Consider the following 19,095-nt stretch of genomic DNA (forward strand, 5'->3'; position numbering starts at 1 on the left):
GAAAATGTCAACTCTACCCAAAGCAATCTACAAACACAATGCAATCGCAATCCAAATACCAACAGCATTCTTTAAAGAGATGGAAAAACTAATCATTGACTTTCCGTGAAAGGGAAGAAGCCCCAGATAAGTAAAGCATTACTGAGGAATTAAGTAGGAGGACTCACGCTACTTGACCTCAGAACCTACTACACAGCTAGGGTAACTGGCAAGCCAGGTACTGGTACAACAACATACATTGATCGATGGAACAGAATTGAGAACCTAGATGTAAATCCATCCACCTACAGTCACTTGATCTTCGGCAAAGGTCCAAAGCCCATCGAATAGGGAAAAGAATCTTTTTAACAAATGGTGCTGACAAAAATGGATGTCCATCTGCAGAAAAGTGAAACAGGACCCATACCTCACACAATACACAAAAACTAATTCTAAATGGATCAAAAATTAAACATAATATGAAAAACTATGAAGAAAATGAGAGAAAAAATACGATCGATGCTAGAGGCCCTACTACATGGCATAAACAGGATACAAACCATAACTAACAACACTCAAACTCCAGAAGATAAGATAGATAACTGGAATTTCCAAAAATTAAACACTTATGCTCATCAAAAGATTTCAGTAAAGGAGTAAAAAGAGAACCTGCAGGCTAGGAAAAAAATTTTGGCTATGACAAATCCGACAAAGTTCTAATCTCTAAAATCTATAAGAAAACCCAACATCTCTACAACAAAAAACAAATAATCCAGTTAAAAAATGGGCAAGTAGTGTCCGGGGTCTTAAGAGCTTTTGAGCAGCCATCTAACATACATCTTTTGGTCCCATCACATCAGGAGCTAAGAAAACCAGAGACACATAGAATCTATTAGCTCAAAGGACCACAAGCACCACATTCTCCACCAGCCTAAGGCCAGAAGAACTACATGGTGCCTGGATATCACCAACCACCACTATGACAGGGATCGCAACAGAGAGTTCCACACAGAACGGGAGAAAAATGTAGAACAGAATTCAAATTCACACACAAAAAAACTAGATTACTTGTTGACAAAGCCTGGAGGTACCCCCGAGACTATGGCCCACAGACACTCTGCTAACCCAGAACTGAAACCTTTCCCAAAGTGCACTGTCAAAGACTAGACAGGCCTATAAAACAAACAATAGCACACGTGAGAAGAGTGCTTCTTATTTCTATCAAATATACTAGCCCAAATAGTCAACTCCTGTCCAAAAGCAAGACGAGAAGGCAGGAAGGGACAGGAACTGGATGAATAAACACAGAGAACACCAGGTGGAAAGGGGGGTCACACTGTCACATTGTGGGGACTGCAACCAATATCACAAAACAATGTACATACAAGTTTTTTACTGAGAAATTAACTTCAGTTGTAAACATTCACTTAAAGCACAATAAAACTAAAAGGAAAGAAATCAAAGGGTAAATATGTCCACAGACAAGAGAAGCTCTGTCCCCTGAGGATTCCTACACCATCAGATGCTGCTGGAGGAAACAAGGGCTAGGTTGAGCATGAGTCAGCACTCGTAATGAGGGACGCCAGAACCTAAGGGAGCTCTGCCTCTCTCGTGGGCCCACAGTGAAAGGAAAAAAATTTGCACCTTATGCCACTCCACCGTGGAAAATTTCGGAGACTGGGGTGTTCTACGTGGTGGTAATAGATATCTACGCCCTAAGATGTCTTTTCCAGCATCATGACAATCTGGAAAGTTCTGTCCCCATTGCTGATATGGGCTGGGGACATAAGGTCAGCTGTCTGCATCCCATGTACTGGGTAATGTTTCCGAGATGTGTATGAGACCCACACTTAGCCAATCAGAATCTTCCTTCAAATTGTGCAAACCCTGGTAGACACTCTGGAGACACACTGCAGAGACAGACACGCACACAGAAACAGAGATAAGATGTAAGGTGGTGAGAAACAGAGATGCAGAAACATAAAGTGATGCAGGAAATAGTGAGGAGTAGACACACAGAGAGAAAAACAAAAATAGAGAGAGACACATAAAAAGACCCAGAGAGACACAGAGAGAAATATACAGGAACAAAGAGACGGAGAAAGAGAGAAAGGTGCACAGATACAGATATAGCGGAAAGAGATGAAGGCTGCACTGAACAGCCGAATCTAGTCATTTCTGAAATCAACCTGATCCCTAGACTTTCTTGTTACATGAACAAAATAAATTTCAGTTGAGTTTCTACCATTTGGAATCAAGAATTATATTCTTAGGGATCACAACACAGGGTCCCAGACACAGCTGGAGAAAAACCTAGAACAAAATGCTAATTCAAAGACAAAGACCAATCTTGCGGACCTCACAGAGACTGGAAAAACCCTGAGAGTATGGCCCTCAGACACCCTTTCAGCTCAGTAATGAGATCACTCCTGAGGTTCACCTTTTAGCCAAAGATGGAACAGGCCTATGGAACAAAGCAAAAAGGGGCGCACCAGCCCTAGGGCAGGGACTAGAAGGCAGGAGAAAACAGGAAAGCCGGTAACAGGGGACGCACGGTTGAGAAGGAAAAGTGTTGACATGTCATGGGGTTGTTAACCAGTGTTATAGAACAATGTGTGTAGTGTTTGATGAGAAACAAGTTTGTTCCCTAAACCTTCACCTAAAGTACAATTAAAAAAAAATAAAAAGAATTACATTCTTATTGCTGGTTATATTTTCTGAAAAATAAAAATAGGCCTTGATCCATGTGATTACCAGGAATATATGTGAAACATTGGTCTGGTTCTCTGTGACAGCAGAACTCACTCTATCTTCCTCTAAACAACTTCACCATGCTTACCTGCACAATTCTTACCAAACTGGAAGAAAGTCCAGGATACCCTAAAGTCACTGCACTGAACGTTGATTCTAAAGAACCATGGACGATGGAACAACTGAATTTACTTTCTATGTCCTCCGCCTACCCTTACATGAACTCATGATGCTTCTAGCCTCCTTTCAAGGAGGAGCTCCTCTTTCTGGCCACAGGTTTTGAGATTGGCTAGGTCACCTCATGGAGCCCTGGTGGTATAGCAGTTAAGAGGTTGGCTGCTATCCAAAAGGTCAGCAGTTCGAATCCACCAGCCACTCCTTAGAAACCCTATGGGGGCAGGTCTACTGTGTCCTATAGGGTCACTGAGTCAGAATCAACTTGACGGCAATGGTGTCAGTCATCTCACAATTTGTTCCTTTCATCCTGGAGTAGTTTTCTGCCTCTGCCCAGTTAAGGAAGCTCAGAGTACAGATAAGTCATAAACATGTTTAATTTTGAAAAAAGCTCTATAGTCAGTTAAATGGGTTCACTGTGTGTCTCTTGAGCAGTCTGTGGGGGAAATAGAAACAGAAAACTCCATGGGGTCTGTGTAGACGCAGCTGGCAGCACACACGGCAGAAGCTCCTGGGTCAGTGCAGGAACCAGAGTCACAGCCAGATAGATCCTGGGGCAGGAGTCACACAAGGTGACCTGGCAGCTGTGTGAGAACCACTGCAGGACTCAGATCTCACAGGTGGACCAAGCAGACACGGGCAGCAGCGATTCTGAGCGAGACAAGGCAGGCATTACAGTATAACGAGAAGCAATTCTAGTCAAAACATCCTCAGGAGTCAGTGCAGGAGCCCTGCAGAGGAGAGAGGGAGAGTGATGAGAACACGGTTCCCTAAGGGACACACGCCCTCTGCCCTCCTTCAGCGTCCCTGCAGCACCAGGGTGTATCATCAATACCTGCCCCAATATCTATGTAACCGGGAAACCTTTAACTGATTTAACTTTAACTGTGAACACAGAATGAGATTTGTTGGAGGTGGAGGTGGGGGCAGCTCTTACACCTCTGAAGAATATGAATTGTTTCAGTCTGTTTAGCGAACTGGATAATAACACACCTTCTGTTCACCACCAGTAGCCTCTTTCAGCCACTGGGAAATGCCTACAGGGCAGGAGCCATCAATATGCAGCACAGATTGGGCATCACCCCAGTGTTTAACACCCAAGATTGGCCTCTGGATCCAAGTTTTATTAAAAAAACAAGTCACCAAAGTTTTGACCTGGTTCTAAGGACCAACTTCAGGAGCTTCTTATAGAAACTGGTAAGCTTCTAACTCTGGATCCCTGTAGCAGGGAACCATGAACCCAGACCACTGAGCCCAGGCATGCTCTCCTCATGCCCTTCCCTCTTATACCTGCTCCCCTGCCCCCCACTGGGTCACAGCAGACTTGTTACCTGTTGGTGGAGGCCCATGAGGTCCTATAAAAGAAAGTTACAGAGAAAGGTCTTGTTACAAAAAAAAAGATTCATTCTCTCACTCACCCCAAATGATATTGGGGAGTAATATTCTCTCCCCCACCCATTTACCACAAGGTATTAACTGCATTAAGCTAAAAGCCTTAAAGTGAACAAAGCTATCGCTAGAAGGAAGCTGAGGCTCTGGCCCTTTTAATGAAGGAAGATTTTAGCAGGAGCCAGTGAGACAATGATGAACTGGAAGGAATTCCTGGGTTAAACTCCACCAGTCAGCTTTGTGTTAAAGCTAACTTGGCTTCTCCATCTCCCTCCACCACCCAGCCCAGCTTCTTTCCTTTCAGGGTCAACAAGAGTTACACCTAAGGCAGAGGCCTCTCTGAACAAAGGGCCTCAGGCACAGCCCATCTTCCTGATTCCCCCTCAGAGCTCCTTACCCTTCTGGCTCCTGTGATGGATGATAAGGCCCAGCCCGAGGAAGGCCAGCCCCAGCACAAAGCCTCCGACACCACTCAGCATCTTGCTCTGGGCAGATTCAGACTGTGCCCCTGGGAACCAGAAGCCTGAGTGTCAATGTTTGTCCTCACATCCCATAGTGACCCATTTGGGAAGTAAAAAAAAAAGACAATGGTAGGGGAGATGGAGGTGCCAAGAGAGCCTAGTTTTCCATTGTGACCACACTTAGGAAAGGGAAGGACCAGTCTCCATGGATCCTTGACACAGTGGGTGGGGGGGGGGGGCGGTAACGGAAAAGGAGGGAAGCAAATCCTGGCTCCTCAGGGACACATCCATAACCTTAGATCCTAAGATCCCAACAACCACCATAAAGAGTCAATCTCCCAGCATTATCAGGGCCCGGATCTAGGACCACAGTATGTACCTGGAAAGGCAGTGATATCAGGATTCTCTGGATGCCCTTGTCCTGGGGTAAGAGATGCTCTAATCTCCTTTGATTCCCAGCTCAGTAGTGCCATCAGGGATAAGGGAGGGGATGGGATGGGCCAGAGAGGATATCTTATGGGTCCCACAGTGAAAGGAAACAAACTGCCTCTTACGCCACTCCACCACAATGGGGCTCTGGAGGCTGGGGTGCTCTACGTGGCAGGTGTAGACATCTCCATGCTGGGGAGTCATTTCTAGCATCACAAGGATCTGGAAGGTCCAGTCCCCATTCCTAATAAGGGGAGTGGACACAACGCCAGCCGTCTCCTCCTGGTCATTCCAAAACCACCGGACGTTGACTTGGCCTGGATAGAAATCTGTCACTGTGCAGAACAGCAGGTTGTGGTGGTTTACGGTCTCTGTCCTGGCTGGAGAGATGGTCACTTCAGGCGCCACTGAGGGAAGTAACAGACAGAAAAAAGCACAGTGAGTGAGCTGTGAGACCACACAGCCAGTCTCTCCATGGGGATAAGACTTTCACTGGTACCAGAGGAGAAAGATTCCTGGATTCCAAGTCTTGGATTAGAATCTGAGGTCCTCCACTTATTAGCTCCATAGCAAGCATTAGTCAGTTTATTTTTCAGACTCACAAGAGATAACAATAATCGTTCTATGGCAGTTACTATGTTGATAAAATTGAAGCACTTTGGAATTATAAATTTCTATAGTACACAGGCCAATATCCATACAATTAAAAATAATAACCACAATTAACCTGGACTCTTTTGCTTCCATGCCTATTGAGGTCCCTGGATGGTACAAGCAGTTTGCAATCGGCTGCTAAACTAAAGGTTAGTGGTTCGAACCCACTAAGTACGGCCACAAAAGAAAGGTCTGGTGATCTGCTTCTGTAAAGACTATACCCAAGAAAACCCTATGGAGCAGTTCTACTCTGTAACACACAGGGTCGCCATGAGTTGAAATTGATTTGACAGAAACAGGTTTGGTTTTGGGGTTTATTGAAGGCCATCATCAGGGTTGTTTCTGGTAAGTCACTCTAGGATTGTGACACTGTTTTCTGTTAGTCCCACTGCTCCCCACAGTAGAGAAAATACAACAGCCTAGAAGTACTCCGCTGCTAACTAAAAGGTTGAACCCACCCAGCGGCTCCACTGGAGAAAGACCTAGCCATCTGCTTCCATAAACATTACAGCCAAGAGAACCCTGTGGGGCAGGTCTGGTCTGTCATATGGGGTTGCTATAAATTGAAAACAATTCCACAGCACCCAACAGCCACAGTAAGACTCTCATCTGCTGGTGTGAGACCAACAACACTGGCCACGGCCCCATGAATAGTACCATGGACTGACAATTAAGAATGTATAGACATTTCTAGTCTGCTCAACAGGAGCACAGCACTGACCACCACATCCTTCCACAAAGCAATGCTTCTCAAGCAGGCTCTATTCTGTAATTCTCAGCCTGTAGTAAGAACAAAATTAGGGAACAAGAATTTACATGTTGCCAGTCAACACTGCATTCCTCTCAACCTTCAGTCTAACCTTGGTTCAAATGCCCTTCTATGGTGAACTCCCCACAAAAAAATTATATTATGAAATCCTTAAACTTCCATATCAACATCAGAAATGCCACCTACACTGTGTTTTATTCATTCATTGATTTATTTATTTGACAAGCCTTAGGGATTCAAAGGTAACAACAGACCATGGTCCCTGCGTTTGCAAAACTTGAGATCTAGTGACACAGACAGACATATGAATGTGTTATTTCAAAAGTTTAGATGTTTTGAAGAAAAAGTTGGGGAGCTTTGAAAACAAATAATACCGATAAAACATTATACTTGTCCATGCCTTGAATCCTTTATCTTTGCAGGTTGCTGTTAATTATCAAATATGACACACCTTTCCCTGCCTATTTTACATGTCCTATCTTTTAATCTCTCACAGGCCATTTTTATTGTACCTCCTTTAGTCCCTTGGTATGAAAAAAAAAAAAAAACCACTGCTGTTGCGTCAAATCCAACTCATAGCAACCAGATAGGATGGAGTAGAACTGCCAGGATTCACAGGTGTGAATCTTTAAGAAAACAGACTGCCACCTTTCTCCTGGGGAGCAGCTGGTGGATTTGAACCGCTGACCTTTCAGTTAGCAGCCAAGTGGTTTAAACACTGGGCCACCAGGACTCCTTATTGATGTGAAAATATAGTAAATATTTAATGTGTAGTTAATTTACTTGGTGCTAGAGTATGTTCTCTAATTTTTTTTTAAATCCAAGTGTTTAATTATTAGCCACCTATCCTATTCTATCCTCTTGCTGTCAAGAATTACTTCCTTGTTCTGAAATCAGAAAATATTGTCACTGTTGGCAAAGGTTGGCCTGGGCTAATGAGAATGTAATGTGAGAAATCATGGCTGCCTATATGGACTCCTATTGCCTGTTCCCCTTAAACAGATTGTGAGTAAAAATAGAGGACACAAGTTCAAAAGAAAAATGTTAAGATAATTTGTATGGAAAAGAACTGAAATAACAAAAAGATAAGTACTAGGTGGCATTAGGATGTGGGCCAGAAAAAAGCAAGAGAGTGTTATGTACCAATATTGGTAATATTACCTAAGTGGTGATACTAATCCCAGCTCACAAGGTAGTTGTGAAATTAAATGACATAATATAAATGGTGTTTAGTAAGATCTACAAATAGGTACTTATTAAATGGGCGGGGGGTGCTTTCAGAATTTCTAACCCTCAGGTAAATGGTGATGTTGGGGGGAGAGCAAGGAGTCTTAGGCCAAGGAAAACCTGTAACAATTTTTATTCAATAATTTAATTGTTTGGATTTATTTACTCCAAAGCTTCAGCTCTTTCAATTATGTCACTCATTGGAGACTTTCTAAGAAAGTAAAAATCTTTTACAGCACCTCTCAAGGGCTATTTTTATTCTTAGCAAAGCCTTTTTTTTTTTTTTTTTTTTGCCCCAGACTCTGTATTCACAAATTGTAATTATTCAAATCCACATCAGTAAGAGTTTATTTTAAAACGTAAAACATAAAGCAAAATCGGAGCCCTGGTGCCACAGTGGTTAAGTGCTCAGCTGCTAACCAAATGAAACCACCAGCCTCTCCTTGGAAACCTACGGGGTAGTTCCACTCTGTCCTATAGGGTCGCTATGAGTGCGAATCGACTCGAGGGCAACGTGTAGAACTACCAGGCAGGCTGGGATCAGGTGGACAGACCTCGCCCTCCTCTGCAGGTAATGCTCACGGGTTGCTGAAGTCCTCCGCCCTCCTCTCCTCTCAGTCCCTCTCTTCCCTCCCCCCGCTGCGGGACACGCCCGCCTTCCTGTCCCCTCTGGTGTCTAGGGACCTGGGTCCGAGGCCCCCCCCAGCCCCCCCCCCAACTGGGCCGGATCTCCACTCGCTCCCTCAGTCTTGCGGCTCCAGGAGACTCGACCCCCGGCCCAGGGTGGGTCCCGCGAGGGCAGAGAGGCGCTCACCCCGCCGCTGCACCGCGAACCTCTTCTCAATCCGGTAGTTGTGTCTGCACAGCGTGTCCACATAGGCCCGTCTCTCCTCCAGGACGTCCTTCTGGCTGTTCCAGTACTCGGCGGCCGGCCGCCCCAGCGGCGTCAGCGCCACGTGCTCCCCCACGTCGCTGTCGAAGCGCACGATCTCCTCCCGGTTATAGATGTATCTGTGCACAAACCGCACCCGCTCCGTCCCGTTGGTGAAGTAGCAGAGGCCCTTACCCTGGACCACGAAATCCTCTGCGGGGAATCACCGGCGGGTCAGTCAAGCCTCAGCCCAGCCTCAAACTGACGCCCCAACGCACCAGCCATGGTGCCAGGGCAGCCATTGTCGGGGCCTTGGCCAGTTTGCGTGAACCTAAAACGGGGCCCCCGCAACCTTGGGTCCCCGCCTGGAGGAGACTTGGGCACCGTCTCCTCCCTGGTGCCAAACCAAATCAAGCCCTGCACCTCAGGAACCCCGGGTCCTCAGGGGCGCTATCCCTCCCCACTCCCCCTTCCCCTTCCCACCCTACACCCCCACGCTCCCCCCGCCCCCCGCCTCCCCTCCCGCTCCACCTGTCCCCCACCCCGCACCGTCCCACACGCCCAACTTTGAGGGCTTCCAGAATCTGCGTTCAAATAGGGAGATTCTCTAAGAGCAAGCACTAGGATCCAGATTCCCTGCCTGAACCTACGACTGAATAAAGAGGGCAGCCTGGTTTATTTCTATTGTCCCTGTACTTTTTTTTTTTCATTCTCGCATGAAATCCCGTTTTCCATACAACTCTTGGAAACCTCAAAGGTAAACAAGTATCCACATAAGCCAGAGAGTTCCAGACAATGAAGAGGCAGACCAAGAGAAAGGTCTAGAATTTAACATTAAGTTTCTCCTTGTCCTGTCAAGCACATTCTCCTGATCCCTGGTCATACTGCCTTTTTTCCCAGGCCTTGATTTACTCTGGGTTTCTTCCACCCCCACCCAACTACAGTGTAAGGTTCCTTCACTCCCAGTGTGGTCAGAAGGGACAGAGACCTCTCTTCCAGAAAGGTACATTTTATTCATGGGAAGAGCACAAGCTTTGGAAATAAACTGAAATCCAATTAAGCTGCGCCAGTTACTAGCTTGGGCAGGTTACTTAATAGAGTATCCACATCAGGTATAATTGTGTAAAAAAAGTCATACTACCTACACACAAAGGTGTTAGGAAGACTGAGGGAGAATTTATATGCAGATACTAATACTGAGTCTGAAATGAGTAATTATTCAATAAATATTACTTCCCTTTTTTATGGTCTATTTTCTCCTAAATTCAATCCACCATCAACTCCAATCTCTGATTCCCACTCCAGTCTTTATTTGACCATAAGTCAGTGACACCTGAAGTTAAGACACCCTGTCTGTGGTCACCCAGTAGACTTCACTTAGATACCAAGAGTTTGCCTCCATGAACACTACAGTCAGAGTCAGGAATGTTGCATCCTTTTCCTCAAATACTGACTAGAGACCATTATTGTCATTTATTACCCAACCCATAATCTTGGGGGACTCTGAAATGACAAATCCTGCTGTCTCTTCTTTGGAAAAAATCATGCTATGAAAAATAGCCTCATGCCCACTTTGTCCTGTGACTGGGTATACATACACACTTTGTCTCCTACTTCCCATTGTAACATCTCCAGGCTTGATTCCCTGGGATGGGGACTGCCCTCAGTTGATTATTAGAAAGCGGAAATAAGAATGTAGAATATTATAGGGATTGCAACTAGGGTCACATAACAATACATGTATAAATTTTTGTATGAGAAATTAACTGGAGCCATAAACTTTACCAAAAGCACAATAAATAAATAAAAAGAATGTAGAATAACCCTCTTTCCCAAAAATAAGAAATACATAATAAAAGGCTATGTTCTCAAATCATAGAGATCACTAGCCTCACACTCGAGCCCAAAGGTCCCTCAGTCTTTTCTCCACAGTGGTGGCTCTGGAGAGCAGCTGCCCTGCACTTACCTGGAGAGTCTCTGCCCTCAGTCATCGGGGTGCTCAGCATCAGCATGACCATCACAACTGCTGTCCAAAGGTCTCTGGGGGTGTGCAGAGCCATCTTCTCACACAGAATTGACAACGAAGGAAAATGAGTAATGGCAGTCAACACAGCTCACACCTAAGGGATCTGATGTACACACCTCAGAGAGTAAAGACCTATGAATGTTTTCAGCATGTTAGAATTGGAGAGTCACTAGCAAAGGAGCCAATCAGCACTGGGGCCAAAGTACCTCATCTGTCTCTGGGCAGACACTCTCTATGACAGTTCTTTCTCCAGTGCCTGGCACTGTCTTCATCAATGTGCCCTGGATGAAAGAACCCTTGACATAAAGAGTTTCTCTCAGTTACAGAAAATGCCTATATGTATCTGGAAGTTGAATATCTTAGGTGTTTAAGTAAGCAAAATAGAAGAGCAAATTCAAGAGTAGATATCTCTGTGATATTTATTTAAACCATCTTGTTCTTATATGTGGGATTTAGTATGGAAAAATAAGTGGGGACCACATTTTAGGGCAGAGAAGATTATTGTCACAGAGAAGTCCACTGCTTTTATCTTAGACACTCTGAAGGGCCTTAAGTTGGGGTGGGAAGAGGAGCTCTTGTAGGGAAATGGATTTCAGCTGCAGTTGCACCACTACGCGCATTACGATAGTCCTCCTCCAGCCTTCCCTCCCTAATACTGTCTATTTCCTGTATTTTAGGTTCTTTTTAAATAGAAGACAGGATCTAAAATAGAGAATAAGGAGTTTACCAGGTAAAAAGAAATCAGGAAGAAGCAACAAGTTTTCATTGGTGGCACATGAAGATATTGACTTATTCCAATATTCCATACTAAGTACATAGCTCTGCAGCTTCAGGGACAAGCAAAACTTGTCACCTGGCTTCCTCCAACAGTGCTGTACTCAGGATCAAGGTAACCCTAGCATGAGGAGGGTCTCCCTTGGTGCAATGGAACCATAAAGGAGGAACACCAAACTCAGACTGACAATGGGGCTGGAAACGGAAAAATGGTCAGAGGAGGACTTTGAAGGTGCCCTCAAAGCCCTCAGCCCCCATCCGAAGATCTCTTAAACAGAGGCCTCTGCAAATCCCCTCCCACCCCATCCGCCACCCTCTCCCCACCCCACCCCGGGTACTAAGGAGGAAAGTTCACTCAGTTCTGTTCTGGAGCTGGGCAGTGTCGGCTGCCTCAGAGGTGGGGATTTCCCAGTCTCACAGGCCTCTTCACACAGACTTTTCAGCTAGCAACAAATGTGTCAGCTTGGAATTCTTTTTCTGATTGGCTAAAAACTCATCTGACCAGCTCTTGCTTGGGTTTCTGCCAGCTGCTTCCACCTGACCCAGCATTCTCTAGAGTTCTCTACACTGTGCACATCATGGCTACATTACTCAGGGCAGCCACTGCTAGGCTGGCCTGAGAGGAAAGCGCAAACAGCCTGATTCAGGGCTGCTGACCTGAATCACCTGCTGGGCCACTGTAGAGGCAGGGTATTTAGGATGAGTGCAGTGAGTGTCCCATGCAAGTAGACAGGTGTATTAGTTTCTTAAGGCAGCGGTAACAAAAAACCACTAACTTGGTAGCTTATATTCGGAATCAACTCGATGACAACTGGTTTTTTGTCAACGGATAGCTTATAAGAACAGAAATTTATTGGCTCACAGCTCTGGAGACTAGAAGCCCAAATCCAGGGAGTCAGCAGGACCTCTTGTTCTGGGGGAATGGTCCTCCCTTGTCTCTTCCAGCTTATGATAGCCCCAGGCACAGTGGTGTCACTAGGGTGGCGTCACCCAGTGCAGTAACTCATGGCGTCCCCCCACTGTGAGTCTCCTCTCATACAAGACCATGCAGAATCCTTAGGAATATTTTTGTACTAATGTTACTCATAAATCGTAATTTCCGTATAATACCGACTATAATGGCAAGAGCTACATAATCAATAATTGTTATAGATGTAGGTTTATTATCAGTTTTAACCAGAGAATATTAAGTGACAGATATAGTTGTAAAGTACTTAAATGTAATATTTCTTCGATTATACAAATACTAACAAAAAATTATTTTGTAAAATCTTTCTGCATTAATAACAACAAAGTAACTGAGAGGAAACAGTTTTTGACTTTTTTTCTTCTTTTCCTTTAATTATTACTTAATTTTCAAGAAAAGTTATTGATATAGCTTGACAAATACAAATTACCATGATATTGTAGCTAAAACAGCAGAAAATTTGACAAATTCCGCAACTGTATACATACCAGCAGCAACGGAAACAATAGCACATGCTTATAGTGCATGTAGTCCAAACCACGTGATTCAAAGCATCATTGTCATTGGGTAAAAATGACCGCTCTGCCTGAAGGATATTAGAAGGCTCAAAAAGTAAATTAGACTAGAGATTTAGTCTTATAGGTGTATGTATTGATACATGTGACTTGGGCTTATGAAAAATGTTGCTATAACTAACCACAGGGATATTTTTACTTAAAAAAAATTTATGCTGAAACACTGCACAAAAATTGTAAAGACAGTCATTTTGGTGTCACCCCCTCTGACAGTGTCACCTGATGCAGTCTGTACCCCCTGCATCTCTAGTGGCACCACAGACCAGGCTTTCATTCTCTAGCATTACCTCTGATAGCGCCAGGTATTCATTCACTGGCTTGTAGATGCATCGTCACATGACTGTCTTCCTTCCCTCTGTTTCTGTGTATCTTCTTCTCTTTTATAAAGATATGAGTCATATAACATTAGGACCCACCCTACTCCAGCATGACTTCATGTTAACTGATGACATCTTCAAAGACTCTATCCTGGTGACAGCACTTGGCTGCTAACCAAAAGATTTGCAGTTTGAACCATCCATGCACTCTGCAGGAGAAAGATGTGGCACTCTGTGTTTGTAAAGATTACAGCTTTGGAAACCCCGTGGAGAAGTTCTACTGTGTCGTAAAGGGTCGCTACGAGTAGGAATTGAATGGATGGCAACGGTATTTCCAAACAAAGTCATTTTCACAGATACCCACCAGAGGTCAGGACTTCAACATATCTTTTTAGGGGGAAACAATGCAATCCATAACAACAGGATAAAGAAACAATTATTAATATGGATTGGGGTTACAGTAGTAGCAGACGTGATAGTAGTAGACATTCCTCAGGGGACATGCCCTGTTCCCACATTCCTCAGGGAACATGCCCTGTTCCCACAAGGTGAAAGGTAAAAGTTGTGAACACAATCTTCTGGAAACTCACCATCCCTTGAAATCTGTGCTTGGTCAGTGGGGCTAAACGTGAACTTAGAAATCACCCTGTCACCAGAAGGGCCATTTGGGACCATATTACATGGTCAAGACAAAAATTAAGAAAATTGTATATCCGGAATAGTTCTGTGGCTTCCTTAATGCCAGTTGTAATATAAATGCTTTCCTTAGAATATTATCTTCCTACAATAAAAATTGACCGATTACCTCTAGATTTCCCTAAATCTTTTTAAATCTATTTACAAATTTCTTCAGTTTTCCATGCCATAGGTAAATTAGCTCTTGTTATTCTACACCAAGTTTTGTCTTCAAAATAACAATTTAGATAATCTGAAGAAAGTCAGATCAGTAGCACAGTGACCTTGGATAAATCATTTCAGCCCTGGAAGACTTGGTTTCACCTTGTCTGTAAACAGGAATACGTGCCTCACAGAACTGCTGTCATAAAAAAAAAAAAAAATTTTTTTTCATACCTGCAGATAATTTGTAAAAAGCCTCTGTAATCCATGGTGAGCTACATACACATTAGTTTTGAATTTAATAGCTGGGAATTCATCTTTTTGAACATCATTAACAATGACAGAAAACTTCTCTTGTTCCTTCCCATCTCTGTCCAGATGATGGAATCATTGTGATTCCAATCCCCACACTTTCCTCATCACTATGAAGGGAAAGAGAAAAGGGAAAGTACGTTGAATGTTTTTGATCATGAATCCACTGCATTTAACCTCTGAACTCCCACTTCCACAGAGCCACTGTGATTGTAACTAACATTTCAGATCTCAGAACATAGTCCTCCTCTTTGTAGGCTCACAAATATGAAAACTTGAGTGCAAAGCAGAGTCTTAATACAAATTTTCAAAAGAGGAGAAAAATGAATGAAACTTTATGAGCTACATAGGCTATAATGGCAGAGAGTCAAGGTCATTTTTCATGCATATTGATTTGCTGTAGAAGAAGTTGCTCCTCCTTGCAGCTGCTGCTACCTATAAAAGCCTTACCCTGTGCCACATGCCTGAACACCCTGCATTCTGCACCTTCATGGTCAGAGGCTCCCTGTGTCTAACCTCTGACACATCTATGTGGTCCTTCCCAAAGGACCAGCAGATCCCAGAGGGTGGGTACTGTCACTTAGCAATATTTTTGTATACCTACAGAGTTAAGGACCTAGGTTTCAAAGATGAAGTATTAGTCTCTGCCTTCGAGGAGCTTACACATTGGAGGGGAGACAGATAAAAAGAAAAATAAGATTGGAAAAAAAATCGTAACCGTCAATAAAGGTAATGTCAAGTATTGCTGATTAGAGTAGTTCTGAAGGTTTAGAGAACACTTAAAGCTATAAAAATAATAGTGGTGACCATTGCTATGGCACTCAATTTTCTGGCAGTGGCTGGGCCCTCTACACTATAAATCCTGCCAGCTTTCCTTGCCCTTTTAGGCCTAGAACTGATAATGGTTTCCCACTCTTTCTAATCTATTTTTTTTTTAAAAAAATCTATAGGAGCCTCAAAATCACTTAACTGTCACCTACTTACACCTTAACCCTTCTCACACCTCTGTTGTTGCTGTCTTGGGTCATTGAGTCAATTCTGAATCATGGCAACCTCATTTGTTACAGCATAAAATTTCTTCTTAGGGTTTTCTTGACTGTAGTCTCTAAGGAAGCAGATCTTCAGGCCTTTCTTTCCACAGTGTCGCTAGGTGGGTTCAAACTGCCAACCTTCCAGTCACCAGCTGAGCACAAACCATTTGTGCCACCCAGGGACCTTCACGTCTCGGTCCTATAATTAAATGATCCACATTTTCAATTATCTGAGTGGAAATATGTTTCCTGTTTGGACCTTGATTGATGCAAGATGGCGCTCATCAGGATCTGTGATAAGATGCTCTCTTATTCATGTCTAACAGTGTATAATATTTTTCTTTCTGAGAAAGCCTGAGCAAGAATCTCAACATACATTATTGTCCAGAATTGTATAAGGCCTACCCAACCCTGAACTAGTTCATAACATAGAAGATGAGATTACCATGACTAACATAAACTGATCATATGACATGGAAAGGATATTGGACACTTTACATTTTCCCTGTCAACCATCACTTCAAATATAATGATATATAGGTAGGTTAAAAGTAAAAGGATGGAAAAAGATACATCGTGCAAAATGTAATCAAAAGAAAGCAGGTGTATCTACATCAATATCAGATACACAAGACATCACATTAAAGAAAATTACCAGAGAAAGAGAGGGACATTACATAGTGATAAAAGGGCTAATCCCCCAAGAAGACATAAAAGTCTTAAAAGTATATGCCACAAGCAACAGAAGTGTCAAATCTGTAAAACAGAACTGATAAAACTGAAAGCAGAAGAAGATAAATCCACAATTCAAGGTGGAGATTTCAACACCTCTGTCTGAATACTTAATACAACAACTAGACTGGAAACCAGCAAAATACAGAAGAACTCAACAATGCCATCGACTAAAAGAATCTCATCAAGACACGGAACATCCCACCCAAGAGCAGCAGTACACACAGTCTTTTCAAGTGCTCACAAACATTTATTCAGATAGACCATATTCTGGGCCATAAAACAAATCTCAACACATTTAAAAAAAATGGAAACCCTGGTGGCATAGTGGTTAAGAGCTACAGCTGCTAACCAAAAGTTCGGCAATTGAAATCCATCAGGCACTCCTTGGAAACTCTATGGGGCAGCTCTCCTCTGTCCTAAAAGGTCCCTGTGAGTTGGAATCAACTCGGCAGCAACAGGTTTGGTTTTTTTTGGTTTGGTTCTTCAATCACAACGGAGTCAAACTAGAAATCAACAACACAAAAATAACAGGAAACTCTCTAAACACTCAGGAACTAAATGACACATTTCTTTGTAATCCTTCAGTGGAAAGGAAAGTCTCAAGGGAAGGAAAAATATACATTCAGCTGAATGAAAAGGAAAGTACATCACATCAAAATTTGTGGAAGAGAGCTAAAGAAGTGCTGAAAGGGAAATTTATAGCACTAAATGCTTACACTAAACAAAAGGAAAAGTCTCTCGAATCGATAATCTAAGGTCCTTCCTCAAGAAAAAACAAAAGAATAACATAATTAAAATGAAAGAAAGAAAAAATAGATGAGCAGAAATCAATAAAATTGGTAACAGAGAAAATCAGTAAAGCAAAAGCTGGTTCTTTGAAAAGATCAATTAAATTGATGAACCTCTAGCAAGGCTGACAAAGGCAAACAGAAGACAAAAATTACCTATATCAGGAATGAAACAGGTGATGATATCACTGCAATTCCTCCTCACATCAAAAAATAAGGGAATATGTAAAGGGCAACTGCAGCAGTTACCATACCATATACAATTCTGCAACAATGGCAATAACAACCAAAAATTTCTGAGTGGTCACAGAGGTAGATAGGTATGCTATATAGATGTGGGAGGGTGCATTGGAGGGTATGCACGTGCATATATAGGTATAGCTGTGGGCATTTGTATATACTTATTTATATGTGCTGCTATATATGTTCATACATACAACAGAGCACAGAGGGGCACAGTTATGTAAACTTCTTAGACATATCCAAACATCTCATGGCACTGAGTTACTGGGCTTCAAGGCTAAAGACCATAGTCTTGGAGGACATTTAGATCGATTGGCATAATATATAGTTCATAAAGATAGTGTTCTACATGCTAATGTGGTAAGTAGTGTGAGGGGTCTTAAAAGCTTGGGTATAGTCATCTAAGATACAACTATTGGTCTCTCCTGTCTGAAGCAAAGGACAGTGAAGGAAACTAAAGACTCAAAGAAGCAACTAGTCCAAAACACTAATGGCCCACATGAACCACAACCTCCTCTAGACTGAGACAAGAACTAGGTGGTGGCCAGCTACTACTACTGATTGCTCTGATCAGGCAAACAGTACAAAGTCCCCATTAGGATGGGAGAAAAAGGCAGAAAAAAATCCCAAATTCTTAAGAAGGACCAGGCTTACTGGAATGGTAGAGACTGAAGGAACCCCCAAGACTATTCCGTATATTACCTTTTTAGCCTGGAAGTGAAGCCACTCTCGGAGGTCACCATTCAGCCAAATAATAGATTGGCCTATAACATAAACATTAACACCCTCGAGGAATCTGCTCCTGAGAACAATCTACTATACTAGACCGAACAGGCAATATTTGCCCAGGAGCAAAGATGAGAAGGCAAAGAAAGACAGGAAAACTGAAGGGATGGAAATGGAAAGCCAGAGTAGAAATGGGGAGAGTGCTGATACATTGCAGGGACAACAACCAATGTCAGGGAAAAATCTGTGTATGAAGTGTTGAGTGGGAAACTTATTTGCTGTGTAAATTTTCACCCGTACCTCAATAAAAAGTAAAATAAATAAGAGAATACAGCTAACAACTCTATACACATAAATTTGATAATTTAGATGAAACAAACAGATTGCTCAAAATGTATAAACTACCACAACTCTCCCAGTATAAAACAGATAATTTGAACGGACCTACTATTATTATAGAAGGAGCCCTGGAGACCCAATGGTTAAGCACTCGGCTGCTAACCCAGAGGTCGGAGATTTGAACCTAAGAGCGGCTCTGCAGGAGAAAAGACCTGATGAAATGCTTTCATGAATATTACAGCCTAGGGCACCCTATGGGACAGTTCTACTCTGTCCTATAGCTCCACTATCCATCAGAATCAACTCATCAGCACACAACAGCAACAAGAAGAAGTTAATTATTATGAAATTGAATTTGTAATTAAAAACTCTCCAAAAAGAAATCTCCACGGCCAGGTGTCTTTACTGAAGAGTTCTACCAAATGTTTATATAAAAATTAACACCAATTCTACACAATCTCCACAAAAATACAAGAGGAGGGAACACTTTTCAAATGGTTTTATGAAGCCTGTGTTATCTGATACAAAAACCAGACAATGACGGTACAAAACAAAACTGCAGACTAATATCCCTCATGAATATAGATGCAAAAACCTTTAAAAAAAACTAGAAAACAGAATTCAGCAATATATTAAAAAAATTATGATCATGCCTAAGTAGAATTTTTTCCAGGTTGGCTAAATAAAGAAAAATTAATCAATTTAATCCAACATATTAACA

At 42.7% G+C, this 19,095-nt stretch overlaps 2 protein-coding genes across 2 annotated transcripts in view; both read right to left on the reverse strand.

Moving 5' to 3' along the window:
- Positions 1 to 3,560: 3,560 nt before the first annotated feature.
- Positions 3,561 to 10,817, reverse strand: LOC126078889 (HLA class II histocompatibility antigen, DQ beta 1 chain-like). The gene is made up of 6 exons (XM_049889708.1): positions 10,671 to 10,817; positions 8,648 to 8,917; positions 5,309 to 5,590; positions 4,691 to 4,801; positions 4,236 to 4,259; positions 3,561 to 3,635 (listed from the first exon to the last, which is right to left on the reverse strand). Exons 1-6 carry the CDS (start codon positions 10,762 to 10,764, stop codon positions 3,622 to 3,624), a joined length of 795 nt encoding a protein of 264 aa, XP_049745665.1. The 5' UTR covers positions 10,765 to 10,817; the 3' UTR covers positions 3,561 to 3,621.
- Positions 3,600 to 19,095, reverse strand: part of LOC126078851 (HLA class II histocompatibility antigen, DQ beta 1 chain-like) — a 215,417-nt gene continuing 199,921 nt past the window's right edge. The window contains exon 6 of the mRNA XM_049889680.1: positions 3,600 to 3,635. Within this exon, the coding sequence (XP_049745637.1) occupies positions 3,622 to 3,635 (14 nt within the window). The 3' untranslated portion in view covers positions 3,600 to 3,621. The remainder of the gene's footprint in view (positions 3,636 to 19,095) is intronic.

The sequence above is a fragment of the Elephas maximus genome, chromosome 1 (assembly GCF_024166365.1).
Source record: "Elephas maximus indicus isolate mEleMax1 chromosome 1, mEleMax1 primary haplotype, whole genome shotgun sequence".
NCBI classification, from domain to species: domain Eukaryota; kingdom Metazoa; phylum Chordata; class Mammalia; order Proboscidea; family Elephantidae; genus Elephas; species Elephas maximus.

What these genes read in the sequence shown, in the direction of transcription:
- LOC126078889 (XM_049889708.1), bottom strand. Translation starts at nt 10,764, where the DNA reads ATGGCTCTGCACACCCCCAGAGACCTTTGGACAGCAGTTGTGATGGTC. An exon ending in GTTCGCGGTGCAGCGGCGGG is followed by an intron (nt 5,591 to 8,647) that starts GTGAGCGCCTCT and finishes TACTTCCCTCAG; the next exon opens with TGGCGCCTGAAGTGACCATC. An exon ending in CCATCACAGGAGCCAGAAGG is followed by an intron (nt 4,260 to 4,690) that starts GTAAGGAGCTCT and finishes TTTCTTTTATAG; the next exon opens with GACCTCATGGGCCTCCACCA.